We start from the raw sequence: 21,681 nt of genomic DNA on the forward strand, positions 1-21,681 counted from the left end.
TAGTTGATGCTATGATTGCCAGAAGCAAAATTTTAACAGGACCTTACACAATCAACACATTTTTGCTTATTCTCTGTAAGGTGGCCGAACTTCTAACTGAGCATTACACAATCAACGCATTTTCCTTTAAGCTTCGATAGGAGGCAGCAAACAGTATCTTACAGTGCCCAACTCCAAATTGTACAATAACTGGCTATTAGCAGTTAAAATGAAAAAAGTGAGGTTTCTGAGACTAGGAAGGCTGGTCATTTAATTGTCCATTTCCATGGACAAAAGTTAGAATACGATACCCCATATATACATATGCATCACTAAATCACATGTACAAAGCAAGACACATCATATCAGATCTCACATATTAGCAATACACAATCACCATCTGCAAATTCCTGGGGGCTCATCCAAACGGTCAAATGAAACCCTTTCCCCATGTTTCGAAGTGTATCTGAAACCCCACAGCTGCAAAATACAAAGATTATCTCCATCAACATATACATCCAGGTTAATAGAACGACAAAAATCAAGGATAGGGAAATCCGGAATAGAAAGAAAACTTCAAGCTCACCTCAACCTCCTTCACCTCAAAGTCTTGGGTGTGGGCTAGACATGAGTTCCCAAATGTCTCTGAAGCAGAGCTGGACCCATGCAACCTGCGTGCAAAATTTCAAAAGGAAAATAAGTAGCAAGGGGTAAAAAGAACTCCAAAAAAATTTGTCTTCCATTAATCTAAGCACTCAAAAAGCATGTAAAAATTGCTGGATCTAACCCCAAACCAATGTGATTTTTTCCCTGATACTGGAATTTGGAACTAAAAACTTTCCTTACTATAGTATTGGCTTATTTACAGAAAAGTGGACTTATATTGAGATGAAGTTATTTCTTTATTTTCAAAGGAGAAGTTCAGCCAGAAGATCTTTGGTGTATTTTAAAGCAGTAGTTGAGCATTAAGATATGCATTTTGGGTTCATTCCATTTTGTTTTCATTGTGGAAGCAATAATGACAGCGGCCACACCTCTTCTCTTGCAGGTTTATATGAGCACAATTCATTTTTCTATCCCATTTCTAGACATTATTAGGTGCCTTTAAGTGATTTTCTTTGAGAGGTGATTTTATAAAATGATAGCATATATCAAAAAATTCCTTTCATACTGGCTTTCTTTTGACAAGTGGTTTCCTAAAGTGATTACCTTATATGGGAAATTCTTTATGTATTTCCTGTTTTCACAATGTTTATTAGAATTATTTCAAATTTGTTTTACCATTTAGATTTGTTCCCACATTTCTGCACATGCCACATGAGCTACCATACCATTGAAACCCTTAGGACATGTTTGGAAGGTGTATAAATCATGGATAGCATGACTGTACCCCACATCCACATATATGGGTGTTTGGTGCAGGGCCGATGTCCATGACATGTTGGTCCCACCTAAATGGTCCGTGCCGCTGTTCAGCATAAATGCAAAACTGAAAGATGTTTTAACACTTGCCAAGTAGAGCGATTAGGTGCTGTGATTCAGACACCGCACACAGATACAATGTTAATGGACATATAAACACACTAAACCTTGGTCACAACAAAGGAAAAGAGAAGCACAAGAGGCAGAGACATACAAGTCTTCTTCTAAGTACAAAGCAAAATGGCCACCACCACCCAGTGCTAGGAAGTCGGTCGAGCATAGAGTGAAATAACGATTAATACCTGCACAATATGTGGCCTTAGTTAAACAATTAACAATAGCTGAAATGAGTTATGGTGTTTGTCATGCGTTAGGAAATTAATTACTGTGCCACGCTAATAGACATGCTAAATGTAGCAACTCACACGTAATAAAGAAATTTAGGAGAAAATTGCAATTTCAGCACGAGTACAGGCAGTCATGAAACATACACAAAAGTAACCAGTTTTGTCGAAATGTTGTTTCAAATAATATACTAGCTTTAGAAGGAATCTGGATCTTCTCAGCACATTGATCCAACAGGTATCAATATACCTATCACTATAGTTCATTCTGTCATTTGAGTGTCAAGGCAGAAAAATCATGATTTGCCCATGATTTCAGCTCTCTTTTAAGCTGCAATGATCTCACCTTAAGTGATGCATATTGAACCAATCCACAGTGAATCTAACATCACAGGAATAAGCCATGAGCCATAGTAAATCGACCCACATTAAACCAAGCACACAAAGCATGATTTTCCCATGATTTCAGCTATCATTTAAGGTAGAATGTTCTCACCTTAAGTGAACCATATTTAACCAACCCATGTTCAATCTAGAATTACATCATTCAAGCGACTCATCTGACACTAGAGGAATGAGCACAGACCAAGACAAAAGCGCAATAGATGTATGAACCATCATTTAACCTTCACAACATAAGGAATCGAGCTTGGGTCAAGATGGTAGAGGCTGGGTTTTCATAGCACAACGTTGCAAGTTCCATTCCTATGTAACCTCGTCAAAAAAAACCCTTGACAACAAACACAAGTACGCAAATCACAGACCTTGGGAGCATAAGCTAGAGCGGAATCAGGAATGGGGGATTGGCCAGAAGCTCCCCAGTTAGAAAGAGCCATGGGAACACTCATATAATAATTATTAAAAACAAATAAATATTTAAACGACTAGCGATAAATTAAAATAGTAATCAAAGGATTTTGATGTTCAAGTTCTTCTTCATCTTTGTTCTCGAATAAAAATATTCCCCCTTCTTTAAAACCCAAGAATTTACATTGTGAAGCATTTGTAGGTCCTACAAACGGAACCAGCCAAAGGGGAGAGGAGGAGCTTCCTTAACAACATAAGTTGAAAGAGTTCCCAAGAAGACTGGTAACATGTTCCCAATAGAATCGGAATGTGTTCTTCCTCCCAGACTGCAGAACCAATGTTCAGGGAGCAGGAGCGCCACCCTAGATGGAAGATCCCAATAACTATGATGTGACCCATCTCACAACATGTGCTGATTGACATGGGCTAAGCCCTACACTTAATAGCATTGACTGCACAAATGTTAGCTTATTCTCGAAATTGCAGCTTCACTAGAATTCTCAAGGAACTGTACGAAGTTAGACATGTCAAATGCTTCCTTAAATACCAAACCTTTCAAATAGTATGAGCTAATAAATCCCCCACCTTTTAAATTGATAATCCATTGATAATAACTAGTGTCTTGAAAAATGTCATGTTGGTAGAAGGGTTCCCATCTTTCCATCCCTTAAGGATGGGGGTGTATAATGAGAATTCCAATCGTTTTCTATCCACGACTTCAGTCTTCATTTCTTGAAGCACGAGTATACCTATCTTCCATTCCCAAAGGATCTTTCAACACTTCAGTCTTCATTTCTTGAAGTATGAGTATACTTATCTTGCATTCCCAATGAACTTTCACACGCGCCTTTCTTCTTGAGGATATCCAACCACTGGATATTCCAAGAAAGTAGCCTCAAAGGGAACCATATTTGCACGTGCTCATCCGCAACCAAATGGCCTTTCAGGTTTCTCAGGTCTACCCTCCATTACTTAGTTATAATTCATACTTCATAGAGCTCTCCAAATTCCTATCTCAACTGTTCCATTTTCCTCCAATTGCTTTTCCTATTTTCCTTGCCTTCCTCCCTTCCATCATTTTTTCCCTTTCATCAGGTTGAAGAGTTGAATAACTTCCTTTGAGTCACATTCATACGACACTCATAGGTTTCCCCAAGGCCATTCCAATTGGATGAGAAGATCTGAATTATAAACTTCCTCCCCTAAGTTCTCACTCTCATGACCCTATTTTTATCTATTGGTGATTGTTGTAGAGTGTATCTATGCCTCCCTCACAGTGCTCTCCATCCCAGTTGAAACTCGAAACACACCCCCACTAAAAATCTCAAAGGACCTACATAACAGTGCTTATGACCTGTATCATATCATGCAAACCCTATACTTGTTTCATTACTATAAAACGAGAAATCATTTTTGTAAAGTTATACACACACATTTCCAACCCTAAAGAATTTGTTGGAGGTATTGGTTGGAAAATCCCAAAATGATTGCTTACTCCTTACCGACTGAATTTGCTATATGCAACCCCAGATGTGGCCGACTAGTGGTTGTTTGCTTCTCCAGATCATCTGGACTTGTAAGCACACACATGGGCCTCCCTCTGCTGTACATGGGCACCGCTTTCATAGGACCACATGAATCTAAACACTAGACCCTTCAAGGAGGAATTCATCAATACCAAAGACCTCAATCTGGGCTACTTTTTCACATATCCAATGTCAGGGTGTCCAATTAGGTCTCAAACAGGAACCAATTCTATCTCCAGGGTTGATATAATCCCTGATCTCTGCATGGATATGGTCTCGCAGACATGGATCATTCACTTGTGACCCTAGTCCAGGACGAATTTTTGCCCTGATATCTGGATGGAATTGTGACAGCAGGGCTTGCAGCACCTTCTCTTGATACCCCACCATAAAAATGATGCATGGTTTCCAACTATGGCCAAAGGACGGTTAACATTCTCAAAAAAACTATGGCTAAAGGACCTCCACGCTTCATCCGTTCTTCCTGCAAGGACAACATCAACCCCACCACCAACATGCTCCACTCCAAAACAACTAAGGCGCACATCAGCTAAATACAGATGGCCCCTAAAGCTTGATTTGACTCACCCACCAGTATCTGTGAGCAAAATGCTGATATCATTCACCACAAAACTTCTAGCACCTTCTTCACTGGCCAACCTTCCTTTCTCACCATCAACTCCAGCCAAAATTCCGGCATCATTCCTGGCCTAACTTTTGGCATTGCCTTTACAAAAGAAGCAGCTGTCCAACTCCTTCCACGTGTATTCGATCCTCAAGACCTCTGCTGACAGTGTACCCCCTTGTAACACCAGGGCACCATCCTCCTCCCTAACATGCCAATGTTATGTGATCGTTCATTACCCTCACGCATCTCGACAGTGAAAGGTTCTCCTTCTCCATCCTGCCTGACAACTTTGCGCTGGTGCCATACCTTCTGTCAGCCTTATCATTTGATCCAACAGCACATCAAAACCCTGTCACCAGTTCTGGTCTGCTACCTATTGGTTCCCTTTACTGGTTGGCTGTTCTGAATATTTTAAAGTACCTATTATAAGCACTTGTTGGACTTGGACTCACACAACAAACATTTGCAACATACTATAATTAAATGAAAGCAAAACTTTCAGTTTGAGTAGTAGTAATGCGTGATATCAGTCATATGAAAGCAATAGCAAATACCAGTTGGGCGAAACACAACTGGAGAACTAGATACATCACTGAAAACAAAAGCATTTGTCGTTCCCTGCTCAAAAAACATAGAGATTAGTTAAGACTCAATAGCTTGAACAAAGGGAAGCAATGAAACAGTATTTATGGGCAAGTGGACAATGAAGGTATAATGTGAATAACCAAATGTATACCTGGTACTTTCTCTTATTCGTTGGTCTCAATGGAGCCTCAACTAAACCGCCAAATACTGCACCCTTTCGGTCCCCCACAACCTGAAAAAAAGGATGAGTTGATAGATATAACAAGCATACTATGCAGTCAAATAAATAGATACAGATAAACAATTGCTGTTGAGAAGATGCCTGAGCAAAAACAGAAGAAAACCCACAAGAACCTTAGAATGACCCAAATACTCTATTTCGATATTGGAACCCAACAGTTGTATATATAAGAACAAAAATATAATTGTAAAAGGCTAGAAATTATAAAACCCTTTCAATTAAAACTTAAACCTTCTAGCAAAAAGGCAACTTCTAAGTTTTCGAATTAAAACGAACTGAAAATTATGTTATATGAATGATAAAAGAAAAGACTTTAAAGAGATACAAAAATGGACATGTCGATGGGAACCCTCCGTTGTACCTATCCCAAAGTTTAAGGCAAAGTTTAAGGATATCTCCTAACCATTTCCAAGTGATGACATTTATTTCATTGACAAGTATATGCTTTATAAAGGTCAAACATTTCACATAATAGAAATGAAGTTTCCATCTAGTATTATGGAACCTTGACCAGTTGCATCCAAAGCTAAAAAGTTTACTAGTAGTGAAGAAATCTATCAGTTCAAATGCTCAAAATGCAAAGTAATGCCCAGAAGTAGATACATAACCACCAGACTAGTCCTATATGCAATGTACAGTAGTCCTAATGTATTGAAGCACTGATAACTAAATATATTAGAGCTCTGTGTTCCCCATTCCTGGCCTGTCATGTAGTTAATCCGAAGGACACTGCCGTGAGTCATACTACAGGGGCACCCGTTCCACATTGACTTCGATATTCACCTAATTATAGTAACCAACCAAAAACTTTTAACTAGAAAGATATCACTAGCAATTGCTAGGTTTAACTTTTAAATAGGTCATTTCTAGTCAGGTAGCAGGAGAAAAAAATATCCTGTATAAATATTTGTACTTCATCAACTGTGAGAAACTTACCAGCATACAGTACCCAGGACACAGCGTGCTTCTCCTGTAGAGACTTGAAAGCGATATCCCATGCCTCCAAGTACTGCATAAGTAGAAGGAAACAAAATGAGAACCAACAAATTGGTGACCCATAAAACCAAAACACCATGAAGTATAGTTGAGAATGCAATAGGTGTACCTATAAATCAGGACCCACATGCTGCCACAAACAAGTTTAGGCAATGAGGAACAAAGGATAGTTCGACTCCTTTCTGAAAGAAGCAATGAAGGCTCAGAAATATCTGGAAGGGCTTCCTCTGCTCCCATGGCAGCTGTATGCACAGGCTTTTTACCATATTGTACAGATTTGTCACCATTTTTATCACCACTTTCACCACAACAGCCAATTCTTTGATCTATGCCTTCATCTCTATGTTTGTCTATTTTCATTACACGTGAAATAGCTCTACCAATAGAATGCTTGCCTCTCGAAATCAGTGTCTTTTTCTTACCAATTGCCTGAGTCCCTAGATTTGATGCTGATTCTGTCATTCCAGCATTATGTTCCTGGCGCTTATCTCCACTATCACTGCCAGATTCTGAAGACAACAGAGAGTAAAGAAATGCACCAAATGAGGAGGTATCTGGACCATCAATTTCATCTCTGAAATCTTTTTCTTCGAACATGTGCTGCCTACTTTTTGTTTCGTTCTCCTATCAAACAAGAAGGCTTACAATGAGAAATTAAAATTAAGACCATAGTAAAAGGACAAGGACAAGGAAATTGGTCAAAAACATCCGATCCTTAAAAAGAAGCAACCCTCATTATTCTATGAAATATGGTTCTGTCCTGTTGCATAGGTGCAACAGCATATGCTTGCAACTTCCCCATTTTTCCTGTTATAGGGTTATAATGAATGTCTTCCAAACTTGTGTGGACATTTTGGTCAATTATAGATCTGTAATGGCATTCAAGTTTATCTCACAAAAAAATAAAGCATGCTGAAAATCCGATGAAAATCCAATTCAGTCAAGCCTTGCCTGCCAATCCTCTGCAATGTGAACTTAAAATGTAGTTCAATGATCCTATTGACATTCCCTGGCTACGTAATTTACAAATAAAGCAAAAGAAAGGAGTTCAAAGGAAAAAATGGGCCAAATGAAGCAAATACAGTTTGAGGCATGCATATGCTACTCAGCAATCCCAACTACCCAGATCTCACCTATTAGCATCCTAGCTCCAATGAAAACATTAAAAAAGGAAAAGTCCAATTAGGATTCCAAATATTATTTTCAATAAGTAAAATTTTGGACCATTTACTGGTTTATGCATGTCATCCTTGCAGAAGGACAATGCTAATCTGAGTATGTACAAGGCTTTGCACATTCACATTATGTAAAAGGGTTTGGAATTTCTTTTCTTTTATAGTTAAAGATTTTGGATTTTTAAATGCAAGGAAAACACCATGTCTTTTCCCAAACCTTTGAAGTTCAAGTAAGCATACATTTGGAAGAGATGATACATATTCAGAAAACTCTCAGACAGCATTTACAGGCACCATGACATAATAGATATATCTATTATGAGAATATCTTCTTGTGAAATATTTAAGCAATACATTCCAACTCAAATATATAACAGAATCATCTATGATCTGAATTACATTAAATAAATGTGTAGTTGGTTGATTCAATCCATTATAATCTATCAACCCTTCTCACAGAGAAAGGAACTAGGTAAGACTACAGCTTTGTCACATGCTTCCATCCAGATTTATGAATATTAGGACAAAATAAAATCAAGACAGTAAGAAGTTTGTTCCTGTCAAGTACCAATGTTCAAAACTTACAAATAGACCAAATGCTTTAGATGAAGCTATTGATCCAAACATCGGACCACTTCTCCACTGATGGTATGGCCCTAGGCCACTACAATTTCACTTTCCCATGAAAACAACTTTACTACAATATGAAAACCAAAAAGTTCCATATGGCCTAGGAAATTAATAGTGCATCCCTATGTAGTGTGAAGCACAAATGACCATCTAAAAGTGATATAAATTAGGTTTTAAAACTTGGCTCGGACTCAGCACCTTGCCCGAGCCAGTCCTGGGTACAAACTCAGAAATATAAAAAAATATAAACAATTTTTTTTGCGCCTAAATCAATGCCTAAATATGTTTATATATAAATTTTGATAAGAGCCAGCTTAATATGCTTCCCCTACTGCATAAAGCTTATATACTTGCCCCTATCCAACCGTCCATTCTGAATGGACGACTGAGATGGCCCCAATCACAATCTCACATCTCTAAACTATTTTTTTTTTAATATTTTTCTACAAATTATTTTGACACCAAATTTTGGGCATCCACTCCTCTCATAAACTCGCACTAGCAAAAATATAAAAAAATATTCTCAATAAAATAAAATGACCAAAATACCCCTGAAAGTTTCAAGGGGTATTTAGGTTATTATATTTTATCGAAAAATTATTTTTAATAGTTTTTTAGATGAGCCACATCTAGAAGATAGTATGCACCAAATTTCATTTGCATACAATTTGTAGAAAAAAACTAAAAATAAAACATTCTGAAGCGTTTGAACGGTGTGGCTCACTTAATCTAAATTGGACTGCTGAATGGAGGGAAAAGTATATATCTTATATGCTTCAGGGGAAGTATAGAAACCTTTCCCTTTTGATAATTTGATGTTTATGATGATGATTTGTGATTTTTTTTAATCATATGCCCTATTTTTTGTTGCCCCTTTTTTGGGAATTTTAAAAATTGTTTCCAGCTATAAATCATTTTTTTTCCAAATTCCATCTTTATATGTACTCCTTTTTTTCTCTTTTTTTAGAATTTCAATCTTTTCCATAGTTTGGTTTGCTCTTGACTATTTCTTTTTTATTCTTAACAAATGTTTTTGCAATTTTCCTTTTTCTTTTTTTTATGAAACTGTTCATAGTATATTACTGGTATGTAGGGTGTTCATTGTCTTCGGTGTTAGCCATTTCGGGCTTGAACATGACTTAGGCCAGCCCACTTGGACTTGCCTCATTAGGACAGGTCCGAGTCCTAAGCCCAAGCTAAGTTTTTGCACATTAGTTTTTGAAAGAAAGACCTATGTAATCTTTTGCCGAGGAAATACAATTTTTTTTTTAAAAAAAAAATAATAATAATGACCCCTTATAATTTTGGCAACAAGATCACTCACAGATGGTCTTTTTACAAACAATAGAAATTCCAAAAATTAAATAACACATCAATAAAATAAATCTCAACTAATTGATGTCATTCATACAACCTAATACTGTGCTTAAGAATATAAAATAAAAGAACAAACAATTAAAAGAAAATATGTCGGAGATTACCTCAACCGGGCTTTTTACACCCCACACCGAGTCACCACATTCAGTGGCGCGGGATTAGCGGTCTAGCTTCAATCTCGAACCGGGAAAGCTAATTTCGGCCAAACTAGGTAATCACCCTTAAATCTCTACAAAACCCTAACTCCAAAATAATAAGGCTCAAACCCTAATTTTCCCAACCTTTAGATTAGATCTTGAGAGAGGGAGAGTCTACGTTGGGGCGTGCCCCCTAGGGTCTTTTTAGGAGAGAGAGAGAGAGAGAGAGAGAAAGTAGAGAGAGAAAATAAGAGAGTAGAGAGAGAGGGGCGTGGCCCTAGGGAAGAGAGAGACAGTTTATGGGAGAGAGAGGTGTGTAGAGATGGGAGGGAGAGCACCCCTATTTATAGTGAATTTTAACTTAAGGGTTTCTTTAGGGTTTCCCATAGTTTGCCTTTTTCTTGAGATTGAATATGGACCGTTGATCGAACCAACCCAGTGTTTCCCATGACCCACAGTCCAAGCAGGGGCTCATTAGCGGGTCACCAAAGTCTAATCGATGAGCCGAGGAGTCGCAATCTCAGTCTGTGGATTACAGGGCCTCCACTAAAGAAGTCAAGGTCACCATGACCTGATGCGTCCACAGTTCTATGGCGCATAGGGGTATCTCTCACATGCATATGTTTCACCCAAAGGTGGATATCTAGCTTTCCTGAACAATCTATCTATATGCATGCCGTGTGATAGAACATGGATGAGGTTTTGGCCCCCATCTCTGTAGGCCTACCATCACATACAAGGGTCACACAATCCCTCGACTTACTCATCTAGGCATAAGCTCTGACCTCATTAAGGGCTAAACCAAAAACCCTTCTCAATTTATTTTTATGCTCAGGTATCTTGGATTTTTCAGCCGACTAGCCTAGATCGTCAAGCACAGTCCGGTATCCACAAATATCATTTGCTTGGTATGGTCTTCGAGGGACCACACTCCCACTGAGTTTATGTTCCACTATAATAAATGTTTTTCATTACACACTCATAAGGCCTTTAAAGGCTTCATAAACCCAACATCTCCCACTTGGCCTTTGAAGGCCTTACATTCTCTCTTCCTCACTTTCTCTCATCCCCATCTCTCTCATATGTTTTATAAAAATATTAGAGACAACTCCCTTAATCAGAGGGTCTGCAATCATCAAATCTATAAATATGTAGCTGATCTCTTTCAATCTCACCTCATTTCTCAAGTGATAAAAGTATGCCTTAATATGCTTGGAATTCTTGTGAAACCGAGGCTCTTTAGAGACACAAATAGTCGTCGTGTTCTCGCAGAAAATTCGCACCACCTCACAACGTACAGGATGGAAATTAAGTTGATTAAGAAACTTCTTAATCCATGGTGGACAAAGCCACAATATCTTGTTTTTTTTACTTCCAAGAACCGCACCCCCTCCATGCATAAACACATACCCAGATGTAGACTTCGTATCATCTGGATCCGCGAGATAGCTTGCATCTGAATACCCTCTATTGCTATTTCAGCTCTCCCCTTATATGTGAGGGCATAGTTCATGATCCCCTTTAAATATCTGAGAATTCTTTTTACTGCTTTCCAATGCTCTTCTCCTGGATTGCTTTGGAAACGGCTCACCAGACTCATGACGAAGGATAAGTCAAGCCTTGTTTCCACCATGGCGTACATAAGGGACCCAACTGCGCTCCTGTATGTCACTCTCTCCATGGCTCTTATATCCATGTCTTCGGTAGGACATATTTTATTATTAAGCTTCGTCTTTTTGTCGATTGGGGTTGACATGGGCTTACACATACTCATATCAAACTTTTCCAGTATCCTCTTACAGTAGGTTGCCTGGGAAAGTTGAATAATCTTCTCTCTCCTATTTCTTATTATGTTGATACCCAACACATATGAAGCTTCTCCAAGATCCTTCATATCAAAGTGTTATGCAAGGAAATTTTTCGTCTCTACTACTAGGGCAATTGAGCTACTAACAATTAGCATATCATCCACATATAACGATATAAAGACCACATCACTCCCACTGACCTTTTGATATATGCAATAATCCCCATTATTTGTAAAGAATCCTGCAAGAGCAAGAGTCTCTTGGAATTTTATGCACCATTGTCGCGATGCTTGTTTCAGTCCATAAAGAGATTTATTAAGTTTGCATACAAGGTTTTCTTTCCCTTTCTCCTCAAATCCCTCAGGTTGGGTCATGTAAATTTGTTCTTCTAAATCAACATTTAGAAATATTGTTTTGACATCCATTTGACGAACCTCAAAGTCAAAATGGGCTGCTATAGCTATAAGGATTCGGATGGATGGAAATTTGGCAACAGGGAAAAAAATTTCCTCATAATCTATCCATTCTTTTTGGGTGAAACCCTTTGCAACCAACCTAGCTTTGAATTTTTCTATTTTCCCTTCAGAGTTCAACTTTTTCTTGAAAATCCACTTACAACCAATGGCCGTACGTTTTTCAGGTACAGGTACTAATTCCCATACATGGTTTTGGTTAATGGAAGCATACTACCAGTATTCCCTTTCAGGACAAGTCAAGGCTTCACGGTGAGTTCTAGGTTCTGAATCTGGATCTTCCCCAACCTTATCAAAATGTTTTCCAAGGTAGACAAAATGTTCTAGGTAAAGAGGTGGTCTATTGACTCGGTTACTTCGTCTTGGTTCAGGTAAAAGTTCACTTTCTTTAAGGAGTTCAGAAACAGGTTGGGTTGGTTTAGAAGTTTCAGGTTCAGGGTCTCGAACTACATCCTTGTTTTTGGCCTCTTCATAAAAGTTGGCTTGTTTTCTACTCACCCTTGCTTCAAGGAACTCTTCCTCAAAGAAGTAAGCGTCGCGGCTTTCAATAACCGTACCAGTTTTAAGATTGTATAATTGATACCCCTTACCATGATCTGGGTAACCAATGAAAATGGATTTGACAGTTTTGAGTTGCAATTTGGTTCAATTTTGATATAGGATAAGGACATGGGTTGAGCAACCCCAAACTTTCAGGTGTTCAAGGGAAGGAGTACGACTTGAGAAAATTTCGTGAGTAAGTGGGGCAGCTTTTGTGGGAGTCTGGTTCAGAATGTAACATGCCATTAATGCGGTTTCTCCCCAAAACTCCAATGAGAGATTTGCATGCCCCATCATACTCCTTACCATTTCCACTAAGGTGATATTCATTCTCTCAGCTACACCATTTTGTTCAGGAGTATAAGGCATGGTGTACTAATGGATGATCTCATTTTCAATGCACAATTCTTTGAAAAGGTCAGATGAATATTCCCCCCATCTATCGGTTCTAAGGACTTTAATTTTCAGGTTGGTTTGATTCTCTACTTGGGCTTTATATTCTTTGAATTTTTTTAGAGCTTCTGATTTTGCATGAGTAAGGTACACATGGCCATATCGCAAGTGGTCCTATATAAAAGAGATAAAATATCTTTTTCCACTTTTTGTGGTCACATTCATAGGTCCACATATGTCACTATGAATGATTTCCAGTACGCTAGTAGTTCTTTTTGCCCAGGTGGTATATTTCTTTATTAGTTTTCCTTGCACACAAGACTCGTACACTTTCGATAAATCTCCCTTATAATTACGAAGAATCCCGTCCCTTTTTAATCTTTCCATTCGTTTGATATTAATGTGTCCTAACCTCATATGCCATAGGGTAGCATCTAATTCATTAGGGGACGAGACATAAGCAACGTTCTCTTTTATATCAATAGTAAATAGCCCATCTACAAGTGGTTATGAATCCAGCCATAAACATCTTATATACCGAAACCAAGCACTTTCTCATATCAGGAGCATAAAGTGTTTGTTTTAGGATAAAGGTGCTCCCACTCTTTAGTTTCAGCTCAAAATCTCCAACTCTAAATACATTAGTCTTTTGATTTCCTCCTATAGAAATATGTTGTTGTCTTGGCCCCATGGAGTGAAAGAACGATAACCTTCCTTGGTGTTTGTGACATGGGCCGTAGCCCCCGAATCGAGACACCAAGAAGCTTCTTTAGGGTCAGCTAGCACAGACTCGAAAACCACATATGCCAATTCCTTGTTAGTTCCACCAGATTTGTTGAACCGACAACTATTGGCTATGTAGCCCACTTTCTTGCAAATAAAACAAGTTCGAGTCTCTCTCTTTGCTCCCTTATTTCCAAAATCTCTTCTTTTGAAATATATTTTCTTCTCAAAACTATTTTTTCCCTTTCCTTTCTTAAATTTAAAAGATGGTTGAGATTTTACCATATACACAGCATCCGTTGGGGCCTTGAACTCCTCATTTCTTCTTCAGATTTGATGGTCGTGATGAGTTCCTCCAATTTTGGTACCTTCTTCTGGTAGAGATGGAAGATAAGAAAGTCTCCTATGAATTAGGAAGAGAATTCATTAAATGAATGACTTGCATAGATTCATTGGGCTTCATGTCTGTATCTTCCAAATCTCTTACTAACGTACGAAACACGTGCACATGATCTGCAAACTTGGTACCTTCTACCATTTTTAAGTCATTATACCTTCTCATAGCCATAGTTTGCTTCATGAAAGAGGGTTCAGCATACTCTCTTTCAAGTTTATCAAAAATCTCACTTGCAATATAGATTGACTTGTACTCAGAAGCATACGAGTCAGTCATGGCACATAAAAGAATGTGTTTGCTTCTCAAGTTCCTCCTCTTCTAGTTGGCGTACTCATCTTTGATTATTTGAGAAGAGTCGTCAGTTGGACGATGAGGTCAGTACTCAAAGAGTACCTCATGCAAGTTTTCTTCATATAGCACAAATTTGATTTTTCTTTTCCATGAAGCAAAGTTGATCCTATCAAACCTCTCTGCACCTATCCTTCCCGCTTTCTAGGAACCCTTGTTTTCTTTAAACAGGATTTGGCTCAGGATTGCCCATTTCTCATTCCAGGGTTTCTCTGAATTTGGAAGCTACCACTTAGTAGGTTTCCATACCAAAGCTCAATTCAATTAAGTCCGCAGCGTCTACCAATTTCGCCATATCCCCTTTTGAGTAAGACCGGGGTCTCATTGTAATTCTATTTAACCCCTTTCATTCCTATTGAACCCATCCATTAGATACTATCCGATATAAGAAAAGTGTCTACTCCTATTTCTTTCTTCTTATTTTTATCCCTCTTCTTGCATTTCTATCGAAGCAGTATTTGATTCAATCAGAAATGATTAATGATTCTATCATTGATGCATCTCCAATTCAATATAGCAATATAGATGGATATAGAATATCCATATCGCATGTATCTCCCTCTCCTCCTCTCATTTCTCTCGCTCGACCTGTAATAGTGTAAGGGTCGATATTCATTCTTCCTTTTTTCGTCCCCTCTCCTCCCTTTACGAAGGGAACCGTAGGAACGTATCATTATGATCTGGATTGCATCCTTAAGTCCGATCGGCTATAATTGATCCCAGCATCTTCCTGAATCTATCTAGTATGATATAGATAGATATCTATGTGAGCCCAGCCCGCTTAGCTCAGGCGTTAGAGCATCGCATTTGTAATGCGATGGTCATCGGTTCGATTCCGATAGCCGGCTTTTCTCTATTTGTTCAATTTTTTTCCATAATTTACCTTTTTTTGAGATAAAGAAAGACTGATGAGATCAAGAAATACTGAAAAGACTCTTCCTTTTTCTTCCAAACGTCGAGTTACCAATCCATTATGTTATGCCGCGGAAACTTCCAACTATGAATAAAAAACTGATTGGAGCAGTTGGATCTCTACGGAACGAATCATGAAAAGGATCCTTACTTCCCTTCCCATATATACATATACTACAAAAAAATCGGGATATTGATACAATTCATCTCATTCCTCTTTCTTTTCTTTTTCTTTCTTTTCTTTATAGTACTACAAATTCAGTAGGTTTAGATTCGTTTATAGTGGAGTTCAGTTTTAGTTTAGGTTCATGTTAATTCTGTAAAATAAGGAGTCTTTATGTCTCGTTACCGAGGACCTCGTTTCAAAAAAATACGCCGTCTGGGGGCTTTACCGGGACTAACTAGTAAAAGACCTAGATCTGGAAGTGATCTTAGAAACCAATCCCGTTCTGGAAAAAGATCTCAATATCGTATTTGTTTAGAAGAAAAACAGAAATTGCGTTTTCATTATGGTCTGACGGAGAGACAATTACTTAGATATGTTCGTATCGCCGGAAAAGCCAAAGGGTCAACAGGACAGGTTTTACTGCAACTACTCGAGATGCGTTTGGATAACATTCTTTTTCGATTGGGTATGGCTTCGACCATTCCTGGAGCCAGACAATTAGTTAACCATAGACATATTTTAGTTAATGGTCGTCTAGTAGATATACCAAGTTATCGCTGCAAACCCGGAGATTTTGTTACTACGAGGGAGAAAGAAAGATCCAGAGCTCTGATTCAAAATCATATGAATTCAACCCCCAACGAGGAGTTGCCAAAACATTTGACTCTTTACTCGTTGCAGTATAAAGGATTAGTAAATCAAATAATAGATAGTAAATGGATCGGTTTGAAAATCAATGAATTGTTAGTCGTAGAATATTATTCCCGTCAGACTTAAACCTAAAATTAAGAAATAAGAAAGCTTCGGACAATTTTGCCACTTTCTTTTTTCGATGAAAAAAAAAAAAAAGATCTATCTAAGGCTAAGGGGTCTGATCCAGATTTTTCTCCTATTCACCTATAACATAAGACATAATTGGATCACTCATTCCTTGTCCGCTCTTTCCCCATTCTTTTCCGTACCACAGCCAGGCCGCAGTAAAAGTAAGGAATGGAAAATTTCTATATCTATAAAGGAAAGGTATTACTTGTTGGAATAATGCTATCGACTGGCATTTGATACATTGCCGTCGGTAACGTTGGTAAATTAGGTGACGGTACGGAAAGAGAGGGATTCGAACCCTCGGTAAACAAAAGCCTACATAGCAGTTCCAATGCTACGCCTTGAACCACTCGGCCATCTCTCCTACGAAATCTTATGATTATGGCCCAGGAACCAAGTGAATTGCGAGTCACTCTTGCAGTACAAGTCCGACCAATCTATTATTATTAGTAGAATTAGAATATTCTAATTTATTAGTAGAATTAGAATATTCTAATTATTAGAAAATAAAAATTTTCGTCAAGGAAAGATCTTCCCTTCGAGGCTCAAGGGATAAAAAACATTTTTTTCCGGTCCGGTTGGATCAAAAAAAATTCTCGAGCTATCAGAGAAAATTCTTTAGATTCTTCAACTTCGATGAAATTGAAATAAAAATAATAAAATAAAAATATAGAGTATGATATACTACTCAATTTGATTGAATGAAATTTGAATATTGTTCAATTTGAATATTGAAATTCAATCCAATCTGAGTCGAAGATTTCCTATCTATCCTTGTTCAAAAGAACCCATTTGAGTGAAAGGTCCACCTTTTTTGTTTTGTTTTATTTGAAAATTTGTTTGTTTTTATGTCATGTCATTTCGTACTGTACAATTCCTTTGTTTGTGGGATCAGTTTCCCCGAGGGGAAATGAGAATAATTATAAAGTAAAGTGGATTGCTAAATATGCCTATGAAGGTACGAACAGCTATTTATTTTATATTCTCAAGCAAAAATAAGAAAAGACTCCTAATGGCAATCAAGTAAAACTAGCTCTGATATCAATGAAAGAAAGACCTATGTAATCTTTGACCGGGGAAATGCAATTTTTTTTTTTTAAATAATAATCACCCCTTATAATTTTGGCAACAAGATCACTCACAGATGGTCTTTTTACAAACAATAGAAATTTCAAAAATTAAATAACACATCAATAAAATAAATCTCACCTACTTGATGTCATTCATACAACCTTACATTGTGCTTGAGAATATAAAATAAAAGAACAAACAATTAAAAGAAAAGATGTCAGAGAATACCTCAACCGGGCTTTTTAGGCCCCACACCGAGTCACCACATCCAGTGGGGCGGGATCAGCGATCTAGCTTCAATCTCGAACCGAGAAAGTTAATTTCGGCCAAACTAGGTAATCACCCTTAAATCTCTACAAAACCCTAACTCCAAAATAATAAAGTTCAAACCCTAATTTTCCCAACCCTTAGATTAGATCTTGAGAGAGGGAGAGTCTTTATGTTGGGGCATGCCCCATAGGGTCTTTTTAGGAGAGAGAGAGAGAGAGAGTAGATAGAGAAAATAAGAGAGTAAAGAGAGAGGGGCGTGGCCCTTAGGGAAGAGAGAGAGTGTATGGGAGAGAGGTGTGTAGAGATGGGGAGAGAACACCCCTATTTATAGTGAATTTTAGGTCTAGGGTTTCTTTAAGGTTTCCCATAGTTTGTTTTTTTCTTGAGATTGAATATGGACCGTTGATCAAGGTGACTTGTGGGGTGAGAGATCTGAGCCATCCATTCCATAGATGGGCCATCAACTACATAGATGGGTCATCAACATTATAGAAAGTGCATGAACCATTATCCCCCTTTCCTTAAACCATTTTCCCATCAATATATTTAAATAAATTAAATCCATTAAAGATATAGTGCATACCATAAATTGCATATTTCATCCCATAACAATATTTCAATAATATCAAGTCAATATATTCCTTCAATAATCAAGATAAGATATGGTCAATATTTCCTAATCAATATATGACGACATGCTACAAGATATAGTTACCATATTTAATAAACTTGAATACAAAGCAACAAGAGAAGGTATCCAAGGGTGGGGCATGCCACCCATGTATGGTATGTGGGGCCCCACCTAATACCCACATGGTGGGCCCATGTGCACTATGCCCCCCCCCCCCCATGTATTTTTTTTAATAAATATTTTAAAATTAAACAAAATGAATTTTAAAACATTATAACTTTGTAAATTAATAACTTCATTTTTATAAGCCCAAAAATAAGAAATAAAATATCAAATGACTTATAAAAACTCAAATAATAAATCAAAAATAATTTAGTAATAAAATGAACACAATTAAATTAATATGATGAGAAGTGGATCCATATGGTTAACGAATTCAATCAACGATCACGGGGTACTCCACCTTCAACTGTGGACTACAGACCACACATGCTTTATCGAACCGACCCAGTGTTTCGCACGACCCACAGTCCAAGCAGGAGCTCATTAACGGGTCACCAAAATCTGATCGATGAGCCGAGGAGTCGCAATCCCAGTCTGTGGAATACAGGTCCTCCCCTAGAGACAAGTCAAGGTCACCAGAACCTGATGCGTCCACAGCTCTATGGCACATAGGGGTATCTCTCACACATGCATATGTTTCATCCAAAGGTGGATATCTAGCTTTCCCGAACGATCTATCTATATGCATGACGTGTGATGGAACATGGATGAGGTTTTGACCCCCGTCTCTGTAGGCTTACCATCACACACAAGGGTCACACAATCCCTCAGCTTACTCATCTAGACATAAGCTCCGACCTTGTCAAGGGCTAACCAAAAAACCCTTCTCGGTTTATTTTTATGCCCAGGTACATTGGATTTTCCAATCGACTAGCCTAGATCGTCAAACACAGTCCGGTATCCACAAATATAATTTGCTTAGTATGGTATTTAAGTGACCACACTCCCACTGAGTTTATGTTCCACTATAATAATTATTTTTCATTACACACTCATAAGCCTTTGAAGGCCACATAAACCCAGCAATTTTAACAATTTAAGAATCTTGAATCAAAGAATTACACCAGAAAAGAAGTTTATTTAGACTGTCTATTTCGTACCATAGATTAAAATCTAAATTTTAACTATTACCAGCACCAAGTGATGTCAAACTTTAAAAGAATTTTCCTTCCTAGAAACCAGCCCAGCCAACCAAAAAAGGATCCAAGGGAAAATAGGGGGTGGGAGCTTACACACAAATATTGAGAGAAGTAATAGAGTAATTTGCCATTTCAAATATCGCAAGGTAGGAAAGAGAAGTGCCTCATAAAACAAACTAGAAGCAATGGAAACTGTCATCCTAATTAAGTGTACAGTGAGGAAATCCCTTATTAATCCAAGAATTAGGCCCCAGTTCACTATGGTAACTTCTCTCATAGAAAAATATGCTCCATTCCACAACGATTTAGCATTGGTTAATTTCCCCAAAAAAGGAAACATAGTTTATATCATTAAAAAAGCATCATCATTTATCTGCCTCCATCGACACAGTCAAACTAGAGCCCCAATAAAAGAAGTAAGAAACAATCACAAGATAGACATAGAAAACAGAAAAAACTAGATTGAAACAGCTAGAAAGAATGAGAAGAAACCCTAAGCTCCATGAATTTGGTGTCTGATGATGAGAGAGAGTGTGAAGAAAAGCTTACCTCTATATCAGAGATGGGATTGAGGAGAACAGTGGTGAGGTCTGAGACGAAATGAGCTGCTTTGTTTCGAAATGAGAGCTCGCAAGACATCGCTGCATTTCCAAGTAAAACCCTAATTTTCTTCAAAAGGCCCTTTATACCCCTTTTTTTCTCGCTCTACTAAAGCAGCAGCTGGAAATGGTCTCTGGCTAAAAAGCTTTATCTTTGATGAAGAGAGAGTCCACGGATATCTGTTATGTTTATCCAACACAACGCTCTAGTGTCGCCAGTGTCTAACTAGATTACTGTGGTTAAAGATTGGAAAATTGAAAAAAATTGTTTTTCGAAATTGAAAAGGATGAAGTCTATATAGAGCCTAACTTTATCAAAACAAAATAAAACATCATCTCAATTCCTTGTTTGGAAAGCATTTTGGCGGCCGAAATCTCCATGATGGATCTAAAACAATTTTCAACACCGATAATAAAATTTGACACTCAAAAAATGGTAAAGATCTTTCGGATCTATGAACACCCAATTTTAGGGTACGATAGACGATCTAGATAATTTGTTATAATATATATGATTTTTAGAGCATAAAACCCTTTTTTTTTTTTACAATGAATTGTAGTTTTTGATGAATTATGAGGTAAGGTTTTACTTATTTTAAATAATGCTGCAGCCCTATCAAACCATTTTCCAAATTAAATTTTTATATTTGATGCTTGAGTCCCATTTGGAGTGGATATTGTATTTTAGATTTTTTTTTATGCATATATCCAATTAAGCTCAAATCTTGGGCACTTATACCTTTCTGCATAACTCACTTGTAGAAAATTAAAAATTATAATTAAGTTAATGAAAATGAGCAAAATGCCCCAATAAATATCAAAATTTTAGTAGTTTTGTTATTATATTTATTTTAAAATATTTCCAGTATCTTTTTTTTTTTACAAATTTTAGATTGTGATAAGTACCAACTTCCCAAATTTGAGCTCAATGTGATGTATAGAAAAGAAAATAAAATTAAAAATATAATTTATACTATCAGGAACTTGTGCGAAGTATAGAAAACACATAACTATTTTTAAATTTTGATAATAAAATAAGATTTTTTTTATAAATTTTAGTTTAAAATAAAATCTTCTCAAAAAATTGATTTTAACTTCATTGTTATTGTTCTCAAACTTTTATATTTTTTCCAATTACCCATACAAAATTTGAGTTGTTTTGTTTTTTTTTTTCTCAAAAGCTGAATTCGAATCTTAAAGTTATGAAGTTGTTCCAAACGTCAATTTCGATACTTCAATATGAAAGTTTGTTTTGTTCACATGCATCAAATGTGGACCCTTGAGTTCCAAAGTTCGTTCGATCCACTCCATTCGCCTCTTTGCCTAGTAAGAAAAGTTATCATTAAATAGAGAAACAAAGTTTTAAAATTACAATAGCAAAAACTACAGTACCCCGATCTCAACGGCTTACCAACACAAGCTTTCTTTGTTCAATTAGACCACTCTAAAAGCAATAAGAGAACCATCTCAATCCTCTAC

General features: G+C 37.3%; 1 protein-coding gene and 2 non-coding genes across 8 annotated transcripts; 1 reads left to right on the forward strand and 2 right to left on the reverse strand.

Annotated features, from left to right (window-relative positions):
* Nucleotides 1–103: 103 nt before the first annotated feature.
* LOC18423833 (uncharacterized) lies at nt 104–20,309 on the reverse strand. 6 transcript variants are annotated; one of them, XM_088865128.1, is made up of 9 exons: nt 20,153–20,309; nt 6,951–7,037; nt 6,638–6,710; nt 6,469–6,541; nt 5,443–5,523; nt 5,261–5,324; nt 1,616–1,703; nt 566–650; nt 104–459 (listed from the first exon to the last, which is right to left on the reverse strand). In XM_088865128.1, the coding sequence occupies exons 2-9, from the start codon at nt 6,988–6,990 to the stop codon at nt 373–375; spliced, it is 591 nt and encodes a 196-aa protein (XP_088721254.1). In that variant the 5' UTR covers nt 6,991–7,037; nt 20,153–20,309; the 3' UTR covers nt 104–372. The 6 variants fall into 6 exon arrangements, 4 of the variants coding, with proteins under 4 accessions (XP_088721254.1, XP_020531414.1, XP_020531417.1 ...); XM_020675755.2 differs by having other exon boundaries at nt 6,951–7,152; XM_020675758.2 differs by having other exon boundaries at nt 6,638–7,037.
* On the forward strand, nt 15,305–15,377 carry TRNAT-UGU (transfer RNA threonine (anticodon UGU)). The gene has a single exon. It is a non-coding gene; the product is annotated as a tRNA-Thr (tRNA).
* On the reverse strand, nt 16,707–16,793 carry TRNAS-GGA (transfer RNA serine (anticodon GGA)). The gene has a single exon. It is a non-coding gene; the product is annotated as a tRNA-Ser (tRNA).
* Nucleotides 20,310–21,681: the final 1,372 nt, after the last annotated feature.

This window comes from Amborella trichopoda, chromosome 4 (assembly GCF_054954075.1).
Source record: "Amborella trichopoda isolate Santa Cruz 75 chromosome 4, AtrichopodaSantaCruz75HAP2 v2.0, whole genome shotgun sequence".
Taxonomy (NCBI): Eukaryota; Viridiplantae; Streptophyta; class Magnoliopsida; order Amborellales; family Amborellaceae; genus Amborella; species Amborella trichopoda.